This window comes from Haliaeetus albicilla, chromosome 24 (genome assembly GCF_947461875.1).
Source record: "Haliaeetus albicilla chromosome 24, bHalAlb1.1, whole genome shotgun sequence".
Taxonomy (NCBI): Eukaryota; Metazoa; Chordata; class Aves; order Accipitriformes; family Accipitridae; genus Haliaeetus; species Haliaeetus albicilla.
In genome coordinates this window covers 14840396-14856900 of record NC_091506.1, presented here as the reverse complement: position 1 = coordinate 14856900, position 16505 = coordinate 14840396, and the positions used below count along the sequence as shown (strand labels likewise).

The following is a 16505-nucleotide window of genomic DNA, read 5'->3' as shown; positions in this document are numbered from 1 at the left end:
GGCTGACCTTAGGCAACATCAAAGCCTTTTACATGCATCGTAAGTGATGTTTAAATGCTAGGTAAGGTCTTGCTCAGAGCTTTTGCTCTGTGGAGACTTTTGACTTGATTGAATAATTTACACTGTCACTGCATACTTTTAATAGTATACATTCCTAATCTTGCTATGACTAACAGCAGTCACATTTTCATGAAAATAAAACAATTGAGAACACAGCAGAAAGTAAATATGTTTCAAGAATCAGACTATGAAAATAACAATAATAAATGCATGATGCAGTAACAAAGTGCAACATTGCACTTTATTAGGCTGAGAAAATGTTTGTTCAGGTCTAGTACTCACAAAACCCCACAATACCAAGCAAATAAATTTTTTAGCAAACTTCAAATATATTCCACATAAATCTAAATTAAATTTTCACCATTTTATTTACTGCACCTACCGAGTAATAGCTGAGTCACAGATAGTAAAGAATTCACATTGGCCACATTTTGCATTCATGACACCAGACATGCATCAGACTGCTATTCAGCTTCTCACATCAAAAACCCAACTGAAATTCCACAGATTGCAAACATGATGCCCTTTTTAACAAACAAGATTGTGGTTTACAAAATAAGAAGCTAACAAAAGTGATATTCTTGGTTGATATACAGGTTCAAACACATTTAAGAATATATGAAGCACAGCTGAAGTTGGGTTATTTTTAGCTCCTTGTAATTCAGCACAGGCCCCACAATTTACATGAAGAGATAACCTGGCTCTTTATACCACTTCTATAACCTAATACATGGTACTTAAATATAAAAGGATATCAAAACCTATGACAGCATATATTATTCTCTGCCCACAGAAGAGTTAAATCTCAATATAACCTTATCCACTGAAGTGTTCATCAATTTATCTTTCAGTAATAAACACTTCAATGTCAAGACAATTCAGTCCAAGTTTCTACTGCCACAATTAGCACTCTCATAAGCTGTCACATACTTACTCATAGCCAAAGTCTACAAGGTTATATTCTAATTTAAAATTTTCATTTCATATTTATCTTACTGATTGAAAATATTTATCAAGCATACACATCCATGTATACTGTGGTGAGTATACAGTCAGTGTGAATACTCTAGAGGTTATAGAAATCTTTATTTCCAAGTGCCATGTAAATTGCATTAAACTAATCCTACAATGTGAAACAATTCTCTGCATCTCAGTGACACACTGAATAACTTGGCTTAGCAACAACAGAGGGACTTCGAGAGCATGTCTGCTCCTGCAGATGAGCATTTGGAATTGTGGATATTTATTTAACCTCAAATACCAAGGTAATTTTACAATGTCTGAAAAAATGAATCTATTTTATCTCCTAATTATAACTCCTAAGCATCCTAGGATATTAAATAAAAAGATGTATTTAATTCCTGGAGAACTATCTCTGCTCTAACCTAATTTAATGAAGAATTGCAGGAAGGCAGTGATTAAAAATATTAGCCAGTATGACTGAATGTATGTCAAAGAAATTGTAGATTAGTGTACACAAAAAAAAAAATAGTCAAGAATTTGTGGGGGTCGGGGAGAGTGGGACAGACATGACCAAAAGCAAATCAAAGACTAGTAGACAAGTAAATGCTTGTATTTTCCACCACTATCCCCAAGGTCAATTACACATTTGTAACAACATATCATTTATTCATGATACTCTAATACTTGATAACATAAATTGTACTCTCTCACTATTGTAGTCAACATTACCAAAAATTGCCATGAAGCATTACAAAGAAATGCCATGCAAAAAATGAAATTATATTGCTCAATACCACAAGCAGCACAAAAAACAGTAAAAACATCAAACAAAGGAATAGTATGTGACAATTCCCCACCCCTCATTAGATTTGGGAGTCTGGAGGGAAGCTCACAAGTCTTCCTCATCCAGCCCTTTCATCCAAAGATTTTTGTTTCTAGCTTTGAGGATATTCCAGGAATAGTAGAATACTTTCCAGTTATTATGATGCTGTTAATTTAATCCCACATAAAAAGTCTACGTGATTTCCTGACATGCATCCAGCAGGAAGTATAACATTCATTTACTAATATTTAATTCTTTACCTTTTCAAGAGTATTTCTCAGACTACAAAAAACAATGTAAGTTCGCTTTTTGTCCACATGAGCGCCATGCTTCCTGTCATGAGTTTATTTGGTTGTTTTCTACATGATAAATAATGTAACAAAACACTAGCTAAACCCCAGTGAACAACAGCAAGTAAAAATCAACAGGCTCTCAATAAAAGGCTCTCATTAACACAGCTGAAATAGTCGTAAGCATTTGTCCACACCTACCATTGAACTGCGTAGTATTTTTTTTCTCCAGTGCAAATTTTTTTTTTTTTTTAATAAAAAGTAGAAACTATTTGACTTCGTAATGTCTCCAAGGGTGTGAATTTCAGGATTCCACAAGCCTGCAGAGTACTGAAGGGTACTAGTAATAGCATCATACAAGCATAGAAACAGCACTGGGAGATTAAGACATTTGCCATATGTGAAAGATTCCATGAGTACAACTGGTGCACTGCTGAAGTGAACAGGAGTTTTTCCCTTGCCCATCCCCCATGACACCCTGTTCCATGGTCATCTGCTAAAAATTCAAAACCAAAATAAGAAATTATTTCCCTTTTTCCTTCTCTGTTGTTAAAAAATGCAAAATTAATGCAAACATTTATAGCAAGTAATTCTTTTACTTAATTTTAAAACTACATCTCCCAATACTGCTGTCTACTGACCTCTTAGAAAAGTAGAAGTAAAGCTTACCAAACTTTATCTTCTTCCATTCCTCCTCTGGCACATTGATTTATTACAGCAGGGCTACTCATGGTAAGTGCTGAGCTGTCAGAATTCATTTTTTTTCTACAAAGGAACAACATTAAAAAACATGAAAAATGTAACATAAGTGAAGAATGTGTTTACTAATTCACCTGAAAACCAAAACTTTCAGACAAGAACTTTTAAGACCAAATACAGTATGTTTTGCTCACTTAAGTAAATGTCCTAAATCAATGGGATTAATTGGATGAACACATTGAGAAGGATTTGGCAGTTTCGTGGACTTGCTAGTTATGCCAAACTCAACACTGATCGTCTTTTGTTTACTTTTCTGAATACATGCCAAAAGAGTTGATGTCAGCAAGTCTGTATCCAGGGCTATGCATAGTGTCAGTTATGTTAATTCAGACCAGCAGTCACAGCTAGTGTTGCCATGGAATGATCCACACAACATTGGAGAGAAAATTACTATTTCTCATATGTAAAGATTTACAGAAGCTTTTTAGCATATTTTAATAACTTAAGATCCATAATTTAATAACTTAAGATCATACTTTGCTGATTTGCAGAAAATAACAATTCATTCATGGCTAAGTCACTCCCAAAAACAGCACAGACATATTCCAAGTGCTGGCTATTGCCATTGCAATTCTGAAGTTAAACTTCCAAAAGGTCTATATGGCCAAAGGTGCTTCACATAAATGACTTGCATGGTAAGAACAAATGAAGTCTCTATGTAAGGCAAGTTTATTTTTTGGTAACAGGATCCACAATGTTAACATGGAACTTCTTACACCTACAGCTTTTTTTCCCCCTTTCTTTTAAGAGAGAGGGAAAAAAATATTTTTAGCCATCAAAGTCATCTTACTTTACTTGATTTGACACCTGGTTTCTATTTTGATCAGCACAAAGACCTAATTGATTAACGGAGAACAGGTTCAACTGTATGCTAATTAATATCTACTAGAACATAACCAGAAAATAGACTGTGCTTGTCAAGATAATAATTCCTTGCTTTTTGCAAGCAGGTATAAAGAACCATTACAAAGCTGGTTTAACCTGTGTGAAACCTGTGTCAAAATCTTGACATGACAGTCATGGACAGCATGAAAAGTTGAGCACAATGCATGTGTCCCATCAATGGCAGGCAGATTAGGCCAATTTTCACAAAATGAGTACTTTGAAGAGAACACCAATCTTTGTATCAAAATTCTCTCCATGCAGGAGTAGATAAACAGCCCTAGCAAGAATGTTTATCTGACAGAAGTCCCAAAATCAGCAACCAAAATTTGGTGCTGACTGGACTTTTTTTGCCTGCCCTTTGCTGTGAAGAGCATGCAGCACTGCCATTCCAGAGAAAACAGAATGGTCTTAGAAAAACAGGTCCTTAATTTTGCGGGGTTTTTTACACCCCTTATAACAGAAGGGGATAAAAATTCTGCACAGTCTGTTTCTGAGCAAATTTATTTTTTGAAATCTTGTTTTCAAGATCCAGAAAACTATTCTGAAAGGGAGAACAAAAGCCTCACCTCTGTGAGGGCAGGAACAGAGAGTGTTACCCAGATCACCTCTTTTTGGATCTGTGGCTGACCTCAAATTTACTCCTGATTCTGAAGTTGGATCACTTCAAAAAATAAAAAAAAAAAAATCAAAAGTGTAAAAACAAAAAAAGAAAAAAACACCAACAAACCACCACCACAACCAAACCAACAACAACAAACAAACAAAACCACCAAACTCACCCAAAAAACTAGTAATTCTAGAAGTGGCTCAGCAGCAGGTGTTGAAAGTTAAATTATTACTTGCTTCTAGTCTATAATAGCACAGGAAGAGAGGAGTTGTTCCTAAATATGTTTTGAAGCAACAATGTAAGAGTCCATACTCACAACATCTTCTGCAAAGTTCTCCTCTTTCAGGAAGCAGTTTCCTGACAGGGCAAATTAAAACTTTTCTTTTGGTAATGAATTTCTACCCTACATTGGGAAAGCCCAGATGCTTCAATGATCATGCAAGTTATGCCAATAAGAGTTTTACCTCCTCTTACAGTCACTAGTACAAGTAAGATCAAAGGTTCAAGGGAAGGTTAAGCAGTCCATTAATTCTCAAAGCTGGAAGCTGAAAGATTCAAATTACAAAACCACAAGGTTGCCATTCCAGGAAAAAAAAAAACCTACAACTTCTACTGTTCACTTGTGAACTATTAGTAGAGTAGTACAAGTGTTCAATGTATGACTAAAAAAAAAGTGTTTTCAGCACTCCCCTCCCCACTGTTGGAAACATCTAAGCAAACACTCCATACATATCTCTGCATTGAGACTTCCACACTGAAACTAGAGTAAAAGCAGAGGACAGAAGAAGTGATAAAAGTTACTGCATTACAAACTTTTCTGTGAACAATTGATGATAAAGGTTGACATATATCTAACAAAAAATAAATTAAATATGGCATAAACCCAAATTATGTTCTCACATGTTCCGCAAAGGAAACTACATAAAGTAATACAGAGAGGAATACATCTTGTCAAACTTCTCAACTCCCTCACATTCCCAGTCTAATATCTGAAAATGTCAGTAACACATTGTACTCCTTCCCCTCAACAACCTTAGGATCTTACAAAAATCCACTTCTGGTGTTTTCTCTAACATAAAAGGAGGGCATCAAGAGGTCAGCATTTATTCATTCTGATAGCAAGGTCTCATCCACCACATCTTCAGAAAGATATCTATATGCTGGATAAGACAGCAGGCTTTTTGGATACCAGGAGTCATATTCTTTCAAGACACAGAGTCATGCTCTCGCAGCCTCCACTGCTACGTTTCCAATAATATGAGAGATCTGCCAAGTCACCCACTAACTAAACAAATGCACTCTTCACTTGGACATGTGGAGGAGAGAAACGTAACAGCCAGCTGATACAATGGGGGACAAGCATCCTTCCTCAGCTACCACTAACAAAAGGGGACAGGAAAACCACCATGCCTGCCCAGCCCTCTCCTGTCGTCTGCACTGCAGCAGTCAAGAGCACACTTCCTCCAGATAGGAGCAAGTAGTGCGAAGCATCCCTCTAACTTTATACCCACGCCGAAGAATGAACAATGCTCCAGCAATACCCATCATGTAATCCCTGTCTGCTGTAGCATAAACTCCTAGCATCTTAAACAACTTTTTGTCTGTATCACCCAGTTTCCTTCAAATCATACTCCTCTTTCTCATCTTTTGAGATGGAGGAGATTGTTAAAATTTTGAGACCAAGCATCTATTCAGTTTTGCCATCCAGCAGCAGTTCTCATCCACACTTCAGAGGTCAGACAGCAATGAGTCAGACAAGCTTCTGGAAAATCATCAGGGATGCTCTTTTGTCATCCTATTCCTGACAACAGGTCTACACAGGTCCTAGTTCACTCTTTACCAGGAGCAAGAAATAATTATACAGCTGATCCCCACATCACTGACAAGTTTTATGGCCTTGTCAAAATACCATAAGTTTTTTAGTTTCTAAATGACAAATGGAAAATTGGTATCCATCTACACTTTCCACAGCCATGGATACCAAATATTACCACTACTTCTCTTACTTGAAAGTCATTTCAATGAAAAATTCTGAGCCTGTAGATTCTATCCCAACTCGTTTTTGTGCCACAGACTGCTCTTAGACTCTTTCTTCAGAATAAATAACTTTTAAAAATAAAACCTTTTCTATTTTAAGATGTAGAAGGGGACATCTTTTTTCAAGCATTAAGAGTATTTTGTGAAAGTCTTTCTAGTGAACATGAACTGCTTCAGTAGGTCTAAAATGAAACTGAATTGTTCTGTTGTGGGAAGAAAAGCTAAGTTATTGTAAGGCTTATACTCTCCAAAAATATCGTTTATATTCAAAGTGAACCACAAAAAAATAAAGCTAAAACTGGCAAAGTAAAATTTTGTTTGGAATATACTGGTTTAGGATTTATTCAACCAGAATACTACCACTATCCCCAGAAATCAGCCTCCAGTAATAATATCTTAGAAAATTAAATGTGATTCAAGAAGCAAAGGAACAATGTTCAGAAAAAATATGCTATTCACAGGTGCCTCTTTCTATATCACCATCCAACTCTTGTTTGGACTTGAACTTTATGGCATAGGCACTATACATGATGAAACTTGATGGAGGAAAATAAATCTATCATCTTCCCTCTTAACAACTTAAAGCCAGATGCCAAGGCAAGTGAATGAACATTAAGAGACTCTGCTTCAGACATATTCTGTCCCTCATCCTCTGTTTGTACACTGAACCTTGAGTGTTCCAGATAAGGAACATGCACTTAAATTAGGTGTTCTCCTAGATATCGTGCTGTGCTGTAACAGGAGGAAGTGGGTAAAAGCCAATTCGAGAACAAAAACATAGGAAAACAATGTCAAAGACTTTATTTATAGCAGCTATGTTTAACACTACTGTCACTATCTTATTGAGGGAACAGCGTTGAAGAAACATCCTTGCTGGTTTTGAAGAGACATCAGAAATTTAGCATACTTAGTCTTCTACATCTGAGTATAGATTGTTTGATACTAGAGTACCCAGAAGGAAGCGAGCACCCCAAAATTCTCTTAAGAGAAAACTTAAGAGAAATTAATTTTTATGCTTCCATTAAAATAATTAACTTCGATCATCTGATGCATTATCATTCCATATGCCTTAGTGTAGATTCTTACACCCCATAATGGCAGAGAAAAGCCTAGTAGTGGTGAGCCACCAGCTCAAGAACTGAACAGCGTGTAATGTTTAAGTGTATTTTATTCATTTATATTTAGCTTTAATTCTGGAAGTTCTGTAATTGCCCTTAAATAGACAAAAATAAAGGTGTGTGGGGGGAATGATCTAGTATTGCACAGCATTATAGGATCATTTGAACTGAAAGAATGAGAAGCTTCAAGAAAAGTGTTGAAGCCACAACACCCCATGGGCTCAAACCAGCCTATGGTTTACATCTAGCAGAAAAGGGAAAGTATTAGCTGATCATGACTCCCTACACAAAGCCCATTTTCTTTCTCTGGTTTCCCCCCCTCACCACCACCCCACCCCCGCCCCTTGTGTTACAAAGTGTAGATACACTTTGATCCTCAGGCTAAAAATCTTTTTTGCCTTGGCCTCCACTCCCTATTTGGTACCTCTAGACAAGTAAGATATTCACAGTAGCAGTAGTTAAAAAACAACGTATCATTCAACAGCTGTTCACTACAGTTGAAGTAAAAATAACCAATATCTTCTGAAAAAACATGTTCCCACAGCTCCTTACCTTCACCAAAATGCTTTGCATTGTTGAAATATCTTGTTATATTTTGTTGATAAAGAGAACTGCAAACAAAGCTTTACTGATCCCCAAGACCCCTTAATGCAGAAACTATTATTTCTTCTAATGAAAAAGGCGGCAGTAGCATCACTATAGTAATGTGCATCTACTACAAAGAAAAAAAAAAATCAGGAGCATTACACACCATCATTCTCTCCAGAAGTCTTTATGCTCACAAAACCTGAACACTAGATTACTAATTAGCAAGCATGATTGTAACACCTTTAAAATTAAAGAGCCGATTTCCTTACTAGCTGCACAAAAGTCTGTAATTTCTAGTGAACAAACATATTTACTTCTGTATTGTTTTCTGAAAAGTCACATTTCCACACACAAAGTTAGCAAGCCCATAGTATCTCAAATCTGATAGCACTCAGCTCCTAACCAGCAACGGTCTTGGGCAAATAGCTTGTTGAACAGCAGATTTAAATAATGAAGTTTGTTTTAAAGTTTAACTGCATACAACAAATACCAAAACCAATCTTTTATCCAAATTGTTTTTCTGAGGTTTTCAGATACTGCAGCTGCCAAACCTCTTTATACCACTAAAGCATACTTCAGTAAAATCAGAGTGAAAACTCAAGAAGCTCTTGAAGAATAATTCTCCTGACTGCAACTCCAAGTAGCAGGCAGTGCTGAGAAATTTCACATTGCAATAATCACTTCAGTCCAAGCCTAGCATACCATAAACTTTGTTTCACACACACTATGGTTATTTCAAGTAAGTTCTGACCTCAGTGAACCCATATGGCATACCATTACTTACCCTCCTGAAGTCTTTAAAAATGCACCTGATGCACTCAAGAATGAGGTTTTGGAAGACCTTTTAAAATACATATTTTTGAAAGGGTTTTTATTCCTGTCCTTGAGGCATCTCATTAAAAATAGTTACCTTCTGTCCTCTTAAGAAGCAGAGGTAAGTTTTATATAGGTACTTTACACAAGTGTAATCAAGATATCTGAAGGAAGTAGTTCAGAGAACCACAGGCACTGCACGTAACTTCTTACTCCATATTTGGTGATTCCACCAGAACTCTCCAAGATGATAGAGAAGAAGCTTTAAAATAATGTAATGATTCTGTCTCACAGCAAATATCGTTTGGCTCCCTCTCCCATACACATACACTTGCTATAGACAGCCTATCCAGCCATATATAAAAGACAATGTTTATTTTTGAAATAGCATGAATGTTATATTTAATGTCAGCACAAAGTAGATTAAAAGGTAAAAGACAACAGTTAAATAAATAAATACAAGTTCGTACCAGGCCAGAGCACTGACATGGAATACTGTTCCATGCTGGAGAAATACAGCCTTTTATGAGACACTGTTCTCAATAGGACTAGGCCTTTAGTTTACCAAGACTTGGCTCTTTTCCCTAAAAAATTACCAAAAGAAAAGGAAGACAACCAATTACATTACAATTCATCTTGCATCACCTTCATGAAAGCACATGGAGAAGTTTACCAGCATCAAAGAGAGGATGTGGTTACAACTCGGACATCTTTCTGAACTGTTTAAATATGTTTATATAGTAAGACATCAGCATCGTGGAAACCACAAGCAGGTACATGGACATGTTTTATTCCCAAAATACAAACACAGATTTTCCTGAGCTGGTTATTGCTGTGAAAAATGAGTTATGAAAGAATTCAGACTGCTGGTTTAGTCTATCCTGAGTATCAGCATATTATATAATACTGTATATGACTGCGATAAAGAATAGAAGCGCAAGGACTCATCAACACTGTCCAACCTGCAAAGTTATCAGGAGCTTTGAGTCTTTTAGTGGTTTCAACTCAAACTTTAGCAGTGTAGAGGGGAATAGGGAATGTTTAGGAGCTTTTAGGGATGGCAGTTGATTGCCATATCAATTTAAAAAAAAAAGTAACCTAGTGTTTCAATACTCTGTGTCTTAGTAATGACACACAACTAAATCTCTCTTATCTGATCGGGGAAAAAAATCTAACATTGTGAAACACTAGCAAAGACTTGAACAGAACATTTTAAACAGAAGGTTTAAAATACAGAAGGTGCACACAAAAAATTAAATATATTGTTTAAGCAGAATACCGAGAACACCAAGTACTATATTCTGTTCAACGTAAATAGATATCAAGGAATTTTTTGTCACTGATGTTATAATTACATACGTCATTCTCAGACAAATCTCTTTCTCTCTGGACTAAAAGATCCAGATGTTTCTATTTCAAGTATCTGGCTTCAGCACCACACAGTAAACAAAGCAACCTATCCATTCTATCAGCATGCAATGAGAATTGTTCAGCACTAGCCTTTTCTCTACCCTTTTCCCCCTCTCCAAGTTTTTATTTCTTTTCAACAAACAAGCAAACAAAACACAACAGTAATAATCTAGCTCCTACTACAGACTCAGTGTTAGACTTCAGTCAGTTTGACAAGCAAAAAGGGGCAAAAACTTTTTCATAAACTATGATTTCAAATGCAAATACAACTACTTTTAAGCTAAACATACTGTATTGTGTTTTGCAGCTGACATTATGCAGCAAAACAATGTTGAGAGGTTCTTTCCAAAGATTATGAGTATTTATGTTCCCAATTTAGTGACTCATACAGCTAGCAATTTCTGAGATTAATTTAACTCTATCCTCCTCAAACTTCTGAATTTGAAAGCAAGCACAAAGTTGTTACTCAAAAGTTGTAACAATGACAAACACAAAGATTCCGTGATTTTTTTTTTAATCTAGATTTTTATCTAGGGGAAAACTATTTCCAATAAATAACTATGCTATTTCTGTAAAGAATATTAGAAGGGCTATACAAAGCTAAACCAATTTAAGGGACAACTTATTAAACAAAAAAGAGGAATTTTCTGAAACTAGCACTTAAGTCTTTTTCATGCTAATGACAGACTCAGAAAAAAAGAAAAAAAAAGAGATGCAGCATGCATGCCCAGTGTAAAATTAATGTAACCACTGCCACATTTTTTCATATTCTTCTCTTCCTTTCAATACATTCCTGCCTCCCTCATGACAAAGGGGTTTATCCTCAACAAAAATACATTAAGAATAAATGAAACCCAAGAGAAATACCACCACAGTTGAGACAAACACAACCCATTTCCCCTTTATCAGAATCATCACTGCCAGGGAACTGTAGCAAGTTCAAAATTTTATCTGCCTGGAAGGGCATCACATTTCCTCCTTAACATTAAAATTATGATCCTTTCAGCCTACTATCTTAATAACCGTGATTATTTCATTCAGGATTGCTGCACAGTTTAATAAGTCACTGAAGTTCGTCTAGTTGGTTTGCATTTATTTTTCTTGGTTATTTAATAGATTTGAATGGCAGACAAAAAGGCGTATTGTCCTAAAATTATCTTCTTTTCAGCAATTGCAGCTGAAAAGCTGTAAAGACTAAGCAGAATCAGAACCCAAACCTACATGGGAAAGTTTGCAAGATCACCCCTCCACACAGTAATTGACTTGGTTGAGAGAATTTTTTCTAGGATACAAATTACTTATCTGTGGAGCATCAACAAATGCTAATTCTGACAGCATCTGTTTCTGTAGGCAAAGTATTTTAAGGCTCATACTCACATAAGAACCTCACTATCTACAGAGGGATACCATGTTTGGGATACACTCATCACAGCCTGTGTCAATACAAACGTGGTGGCTTTAAGCACTGTACTGCAATTCATACATGCTTCTAACCTCTCCCAACCACCAGCTATCTGGATGCATCAGTTAAGGCCGTATACAAGCAGAAGCAGTCAGCCAACCCCAAAACATGTGCTGTCCAAATAGCTGGTTGTTGTCTTCAAGACAAAGGTGATGGTACGGACAAAACCTTATGAGGGAACACTAGCTAGACACACTGTAATATTTAAAACAAAATCAGTAGGATTCCTGATACAGTACAGACAGCATAATGGACATACTCTTCTCCTATAGTCCAAAAAATTTATTTTGGAAAAAACACTGAAGTGTTTAAAATAAACTAATGAAAGCTGTACTTCTATTTAACAACTAAAATGTTTGAGAAATTATAGCAACAGAGCAGCTGTTCTTGCTCTACAGAAACCACTGAAGTCCAGATAACTCCTGCCAACTTTCCAAGTTTATGCAAGCTTCAGTGGCATAAAAGCCAGTAAACCTTTTTGAATACAAGTTGTACCACACATTGATTACACCTGTAGAGTTATGAGGGGAACTGCATGACTGTCAGGGTAATTAATCCTATAGAGAGAGGAAAAACATCAGTAGCAGTACAGAGCACCTTTCTAGTCACATAACATTACCATTTCTGTTTGTATATATAATGATTTAACATGAAAAGCAAAAAAACCCACTCTTTTATTGTAAAGAACGTAAAGCTCCTACTTCTTGTTCCGTTGAAACAATTTTTGGGGAGGAGATTACTGGATTTCACTACTGGCCATGCCTTCAAGTACCACCTTCAGCAGCGGTCTGTATCAGACATATATTACTTTGAAGTAACTCATATACCCATGGCAGCACACTTACTCAGATTTGAAATCCTTAGACTACTCATCAGGCATGTGATTAGGAAGAAGTAAATAAACATGCACGTACATATGCCCTTGTGTTTAGATATTAACAGCCTGATCCATTAGCATGCTAACCACTTCAGCTGGATTCTGTACAGTGTCGAGCACCTGCAAGTTAATCATTGTTTACATTTCCATAATTGACAGCATATCACTTCATGTTCAACCCTGGTTGACACTAGATGGGAAAACATCTTTTGTTTGGTTTTAAATCCTCTATGTTACATTTGGGGATGGAGGCCACAAGTTACATGCTGTATAACTATTTACTTCAGAACAGTTACTTTGCAGCTATTATAGTCAAAAGCAAAGCAGGAGATGTTTGCTAATCACAGATTACTGGAGTGCATTTACTGAGTCCTTTATTTTTCAGTTATTTACCTACTACACTACAGTAGTTCTCCATGCTCTTAAGAGACTTGTGCAAGACCATAGCTATTTGTTTATTCCAGATGTCACATGACTCGGACAATTGAAATCTGCAACACACCCTCACAAGCTGAGAGGCACAATTTGGTAAAAAAATCAAAGGGACTTTTATAGGACCTACAAAATATTAGGTACATAGAGATAACATTTTTTCCAGCCAATAAATATAGATGCAAACATGAAAATTTCAAGACTCTTCTTTGTCCAGCAAGTTCAAGTATTTTCACCTGTTTCCACCTTTTATTCCAATGTAGTGCTGCTCTGCTCAGGCTCTTTCAAAGTCACAGATTAGAAAGTACTACATTTACTTATTTATCTATAAGTACTAGAATTTATCTGTAAATCCTATGTGACCTTGCAATGCTTATGTCCCCAAGATTTAATAAACTAATAACAGGAAGGGACTGATTAAATTAAACATTAAGAGACTACGTTAAACAAAATAAATCAATAGTATGATTTATAGCACCCCAAGTCTTTTAGTTTTCCACTAAACATATCATTTGCCAGTTTCCCTACATATTACACAGGAAGAAAATGGCAACTCTAACAAATTACTTTTCAAAATGCACATCACACTTAACCAAGTATACAGTGTCTGCAATATAATACACACACACACAAAAAGCACTCCAAAAAAGATTCTAAATGCATTTATTACAGCGTTTGTAGCAGTGGGCACATGCTTTCACAAAAACACCCTGAAAAATTATGTTTCGTCAAAAGAGATTGTTCAAAAACCTAAAATACTGAAAAATAAAATGCTACCATAAACAGAACTTAAGAGGTCAGGTTAATTTTCTTTAGCACTTAAAGCAAAAGATTCAACATGGGAAAACTAGCTCCTGAGTCAATATTAAGACATTACATACAAACTGCAGAGCAGAATCAGGTATCACCCCCTTCAATTCATGAACAGCAAAACAAACCAGATTTTTGTTTAAGGACATGTGGTCTCACCGGCCACTTGCTGGAAGCAACTCTACATAATACACCTCCAAATCATGCACACATAGCACTCCCACAACTTGGAATCATGCCAGAACAACTGCTACACAAAAGCAGTCCCGAGAAGAAGTGCACTATTCAAAACACAGCGGAGGTCTGAGAAAATGTGCAGCGAATGATACTGAATGTTACAGTGTCTTCATGGGTCACAAGGCCTTGTCACATTGCTAACCGATACGCGCAATTCTCATGGAAAATTAAATGGGATTTCTGTTCAAAACAATGTGGGGGGGGGTCACTAGAACTAGGTGATAAATATTTACTGAGAACAGGTAGCAAGTCATGTATAAAAATTCCAAATAAAAGGGCTAAATCTACTAAATGACAAGCCAAAGATATTCCTGTGCATTCCCTTATTTCATGTACACTGGGGCAGCTCCATTCCACATACTCCCGTACCTACATTTTGCAAAACCTGTTATTCTGTAATAAGTATTTTAATCCTATTTGTTTCCAAATCCCATGGCTTCTATTCTGAATTCAGATTCTGTACAGATAACAGCATTCGTTATCTGTGATAACAGATGTGCAACAGCTGTGTTGCACTCAGCAGACCTCTGTAGATGCTACAGAATTGGATAATTAACCAAATTAATTCTATGACAAATGTTTGAGGATGAAGGAATTTTCTCTGTCCTTTCACTATGAAAATATAGTACACAAGGTACTAAAGGATAACATTTAACTATAAATTATATTAATATATGTATGCACACACAGAAAAGATATACATGAATGTTTATAGATTCACAAGATTTAAAAACCATATATATATATAAAAAAAAAAGATATCAAGTACCAAAATTGGATTTCTTGCATTACTGTAAGTGGTTCCTCAGTCAATCACAAACTCTGGTCACTGCCAACCACATCACTAAGATAACTGGCAAAACACTGGCACTGCAACACGACCCCGGCGCCAGCCCCGAACAACCTTACCGTGTTTTCACCTACACGGGCCTTCACCAGCATTAACTATTTAAATAATTCAGGCAGTGATCCGTGCCATGCTAATTAGCGTTTTCTCTCCTTTACAGCCTATTCAGTCTGCTGTAACTGACTTCCCAAGTGTAAGTAATTACGCTCGGTGTTTGTTTTTTCCACTTTCCTTTCGCCTACAAATCTCCACCACCTCCTCCCCCAAGGTGGAGGCTGTGTCGAGCGGAGGGAAGGGCTGAAAACCGGAGGCCGGCAGAGCCGCTCTCTTACTCGCCAAGCCAAACAAGCAGCTGGGGGAGCAACTTATTTGTAGTAACAACTGGGGTTTTCAGAGGAGGCAACAGGCACCTGGGACTTCGGCCCTTCCTTCATGGGGTCCTCCTTCTAAACTGGCACTCGTGTGAGATTCGTCCCTAAATAAATATTAAAAGTCCTTTAGAAAATAAACGAGCAAAACCAGAAGGGCTGTTGAGCCCTCAGAGGAAGCGGGTCAAGAGCCCGCCGTCTCCAACCGTCGCCCCCCGCCCCCGCTGCCTCAGGGCCCCTCACAGGGCTGCCGGGCACGAGCGGAGAGCGGGGGCCCTGAGGCGGCGCGTCCCTCCCGCCCGTCTCCCTCCGACTCCCGTCAGACCGACCTTGGCGGCGCAAAGCTACGACGGTGGGGAACCCCGTGCCTCCCCCTCCCCGGGGCATCGCCAGACCGGGGCGAGGAGGGCGGCGATGGCGTGAGGAGACGGAGGAGGAGGAGGAGGAGGGTGCGGCCCCCCCCCCAGGAGCTGGCGGGAGCCCTTTCCCGAACCGCCGGGGCACCCCCGCGACCACTCCGTGTGGAGTCCGCAAGGGGCGGCGGGTCCCCCCGGAGGCACAATGCAACCTTTGTGGACAGCCCCGTCACGGCCGCCTCTCTCCGTGCCCGCCAAGCCTGGCCGCCTCCAGGTTGCCCCGGGGGGGGGGGGGGGGGGGTTGCCGAGCCCCTCCAGCTCTGACAGGCAGCCGCCTCCCTTCCCGGCCCCGAGCAGAGCCCCGATGCAAGCGACAGCACCTTACCTTGCACCCTCCTGCTCCTCCTCGGCTCCCGGCATGCGGCTCGCAGAGCTGCCGCCCCGGCGAGGACCCAGCGGCGGGGGCTAGAAAGGGCGGCGGGGGCTGGGCACGGGGAGCCGTTAGCGGGCGGGACGCGGCGGGGGGGTCCAGAGCCGGCCGGGCGGCTGTCAGGGGAGGCGGAGGCAGGAGGCGCGGTGTTGGTGCGTGCCGGCCCCCCGCAGCCGGAGCCCGCCCCTCTCCGCCGGCCGAGGCCCGCCCCGCGGCTCCGCGCCCCGCCTGCCGCCCGCCTCCGCCCACCCACCCCGCCCGGCGCCCCCCTTCCCCGCTCCCCTCCTCGGGGCTCCCTTCCGAACTAACGCCCCTCGGCGAGGTGCCGCCGCT

At 38.9% G+C, this 16505-nt stretch overlaps 1 protein-coding gene across 1 annotated transcript in view; it reads right to left on the bottom strand.

Moving 5' to 3' along the window:
• ARHGEF3 (Rho guanine nucleotide exchange factor 3) overlaps positions 1–16271 on the bottom strand; it is a 140161-nt gene extending 123890 nt beyond the window's left edge. Inside the window, exons 1-2 of the mRNA XM_069812271.1 lie at positions 16128–16271; positions 2806–2901 (exon numbers count right to left, since the gene is read on the bottom strand). Of these exons, the coding sequence (XP_069668372.1) occupies positions 2806–2901; positions 16128–16162 (131 nt within the window). The 5' untranslated portion in view covers positions 16163–16271. The remainder of the gene's footprint in view (positions 1–2805; positions 2902–16127) is intronic.
• Positions 16272–16505: the final 234 nt, after the last annotated feature.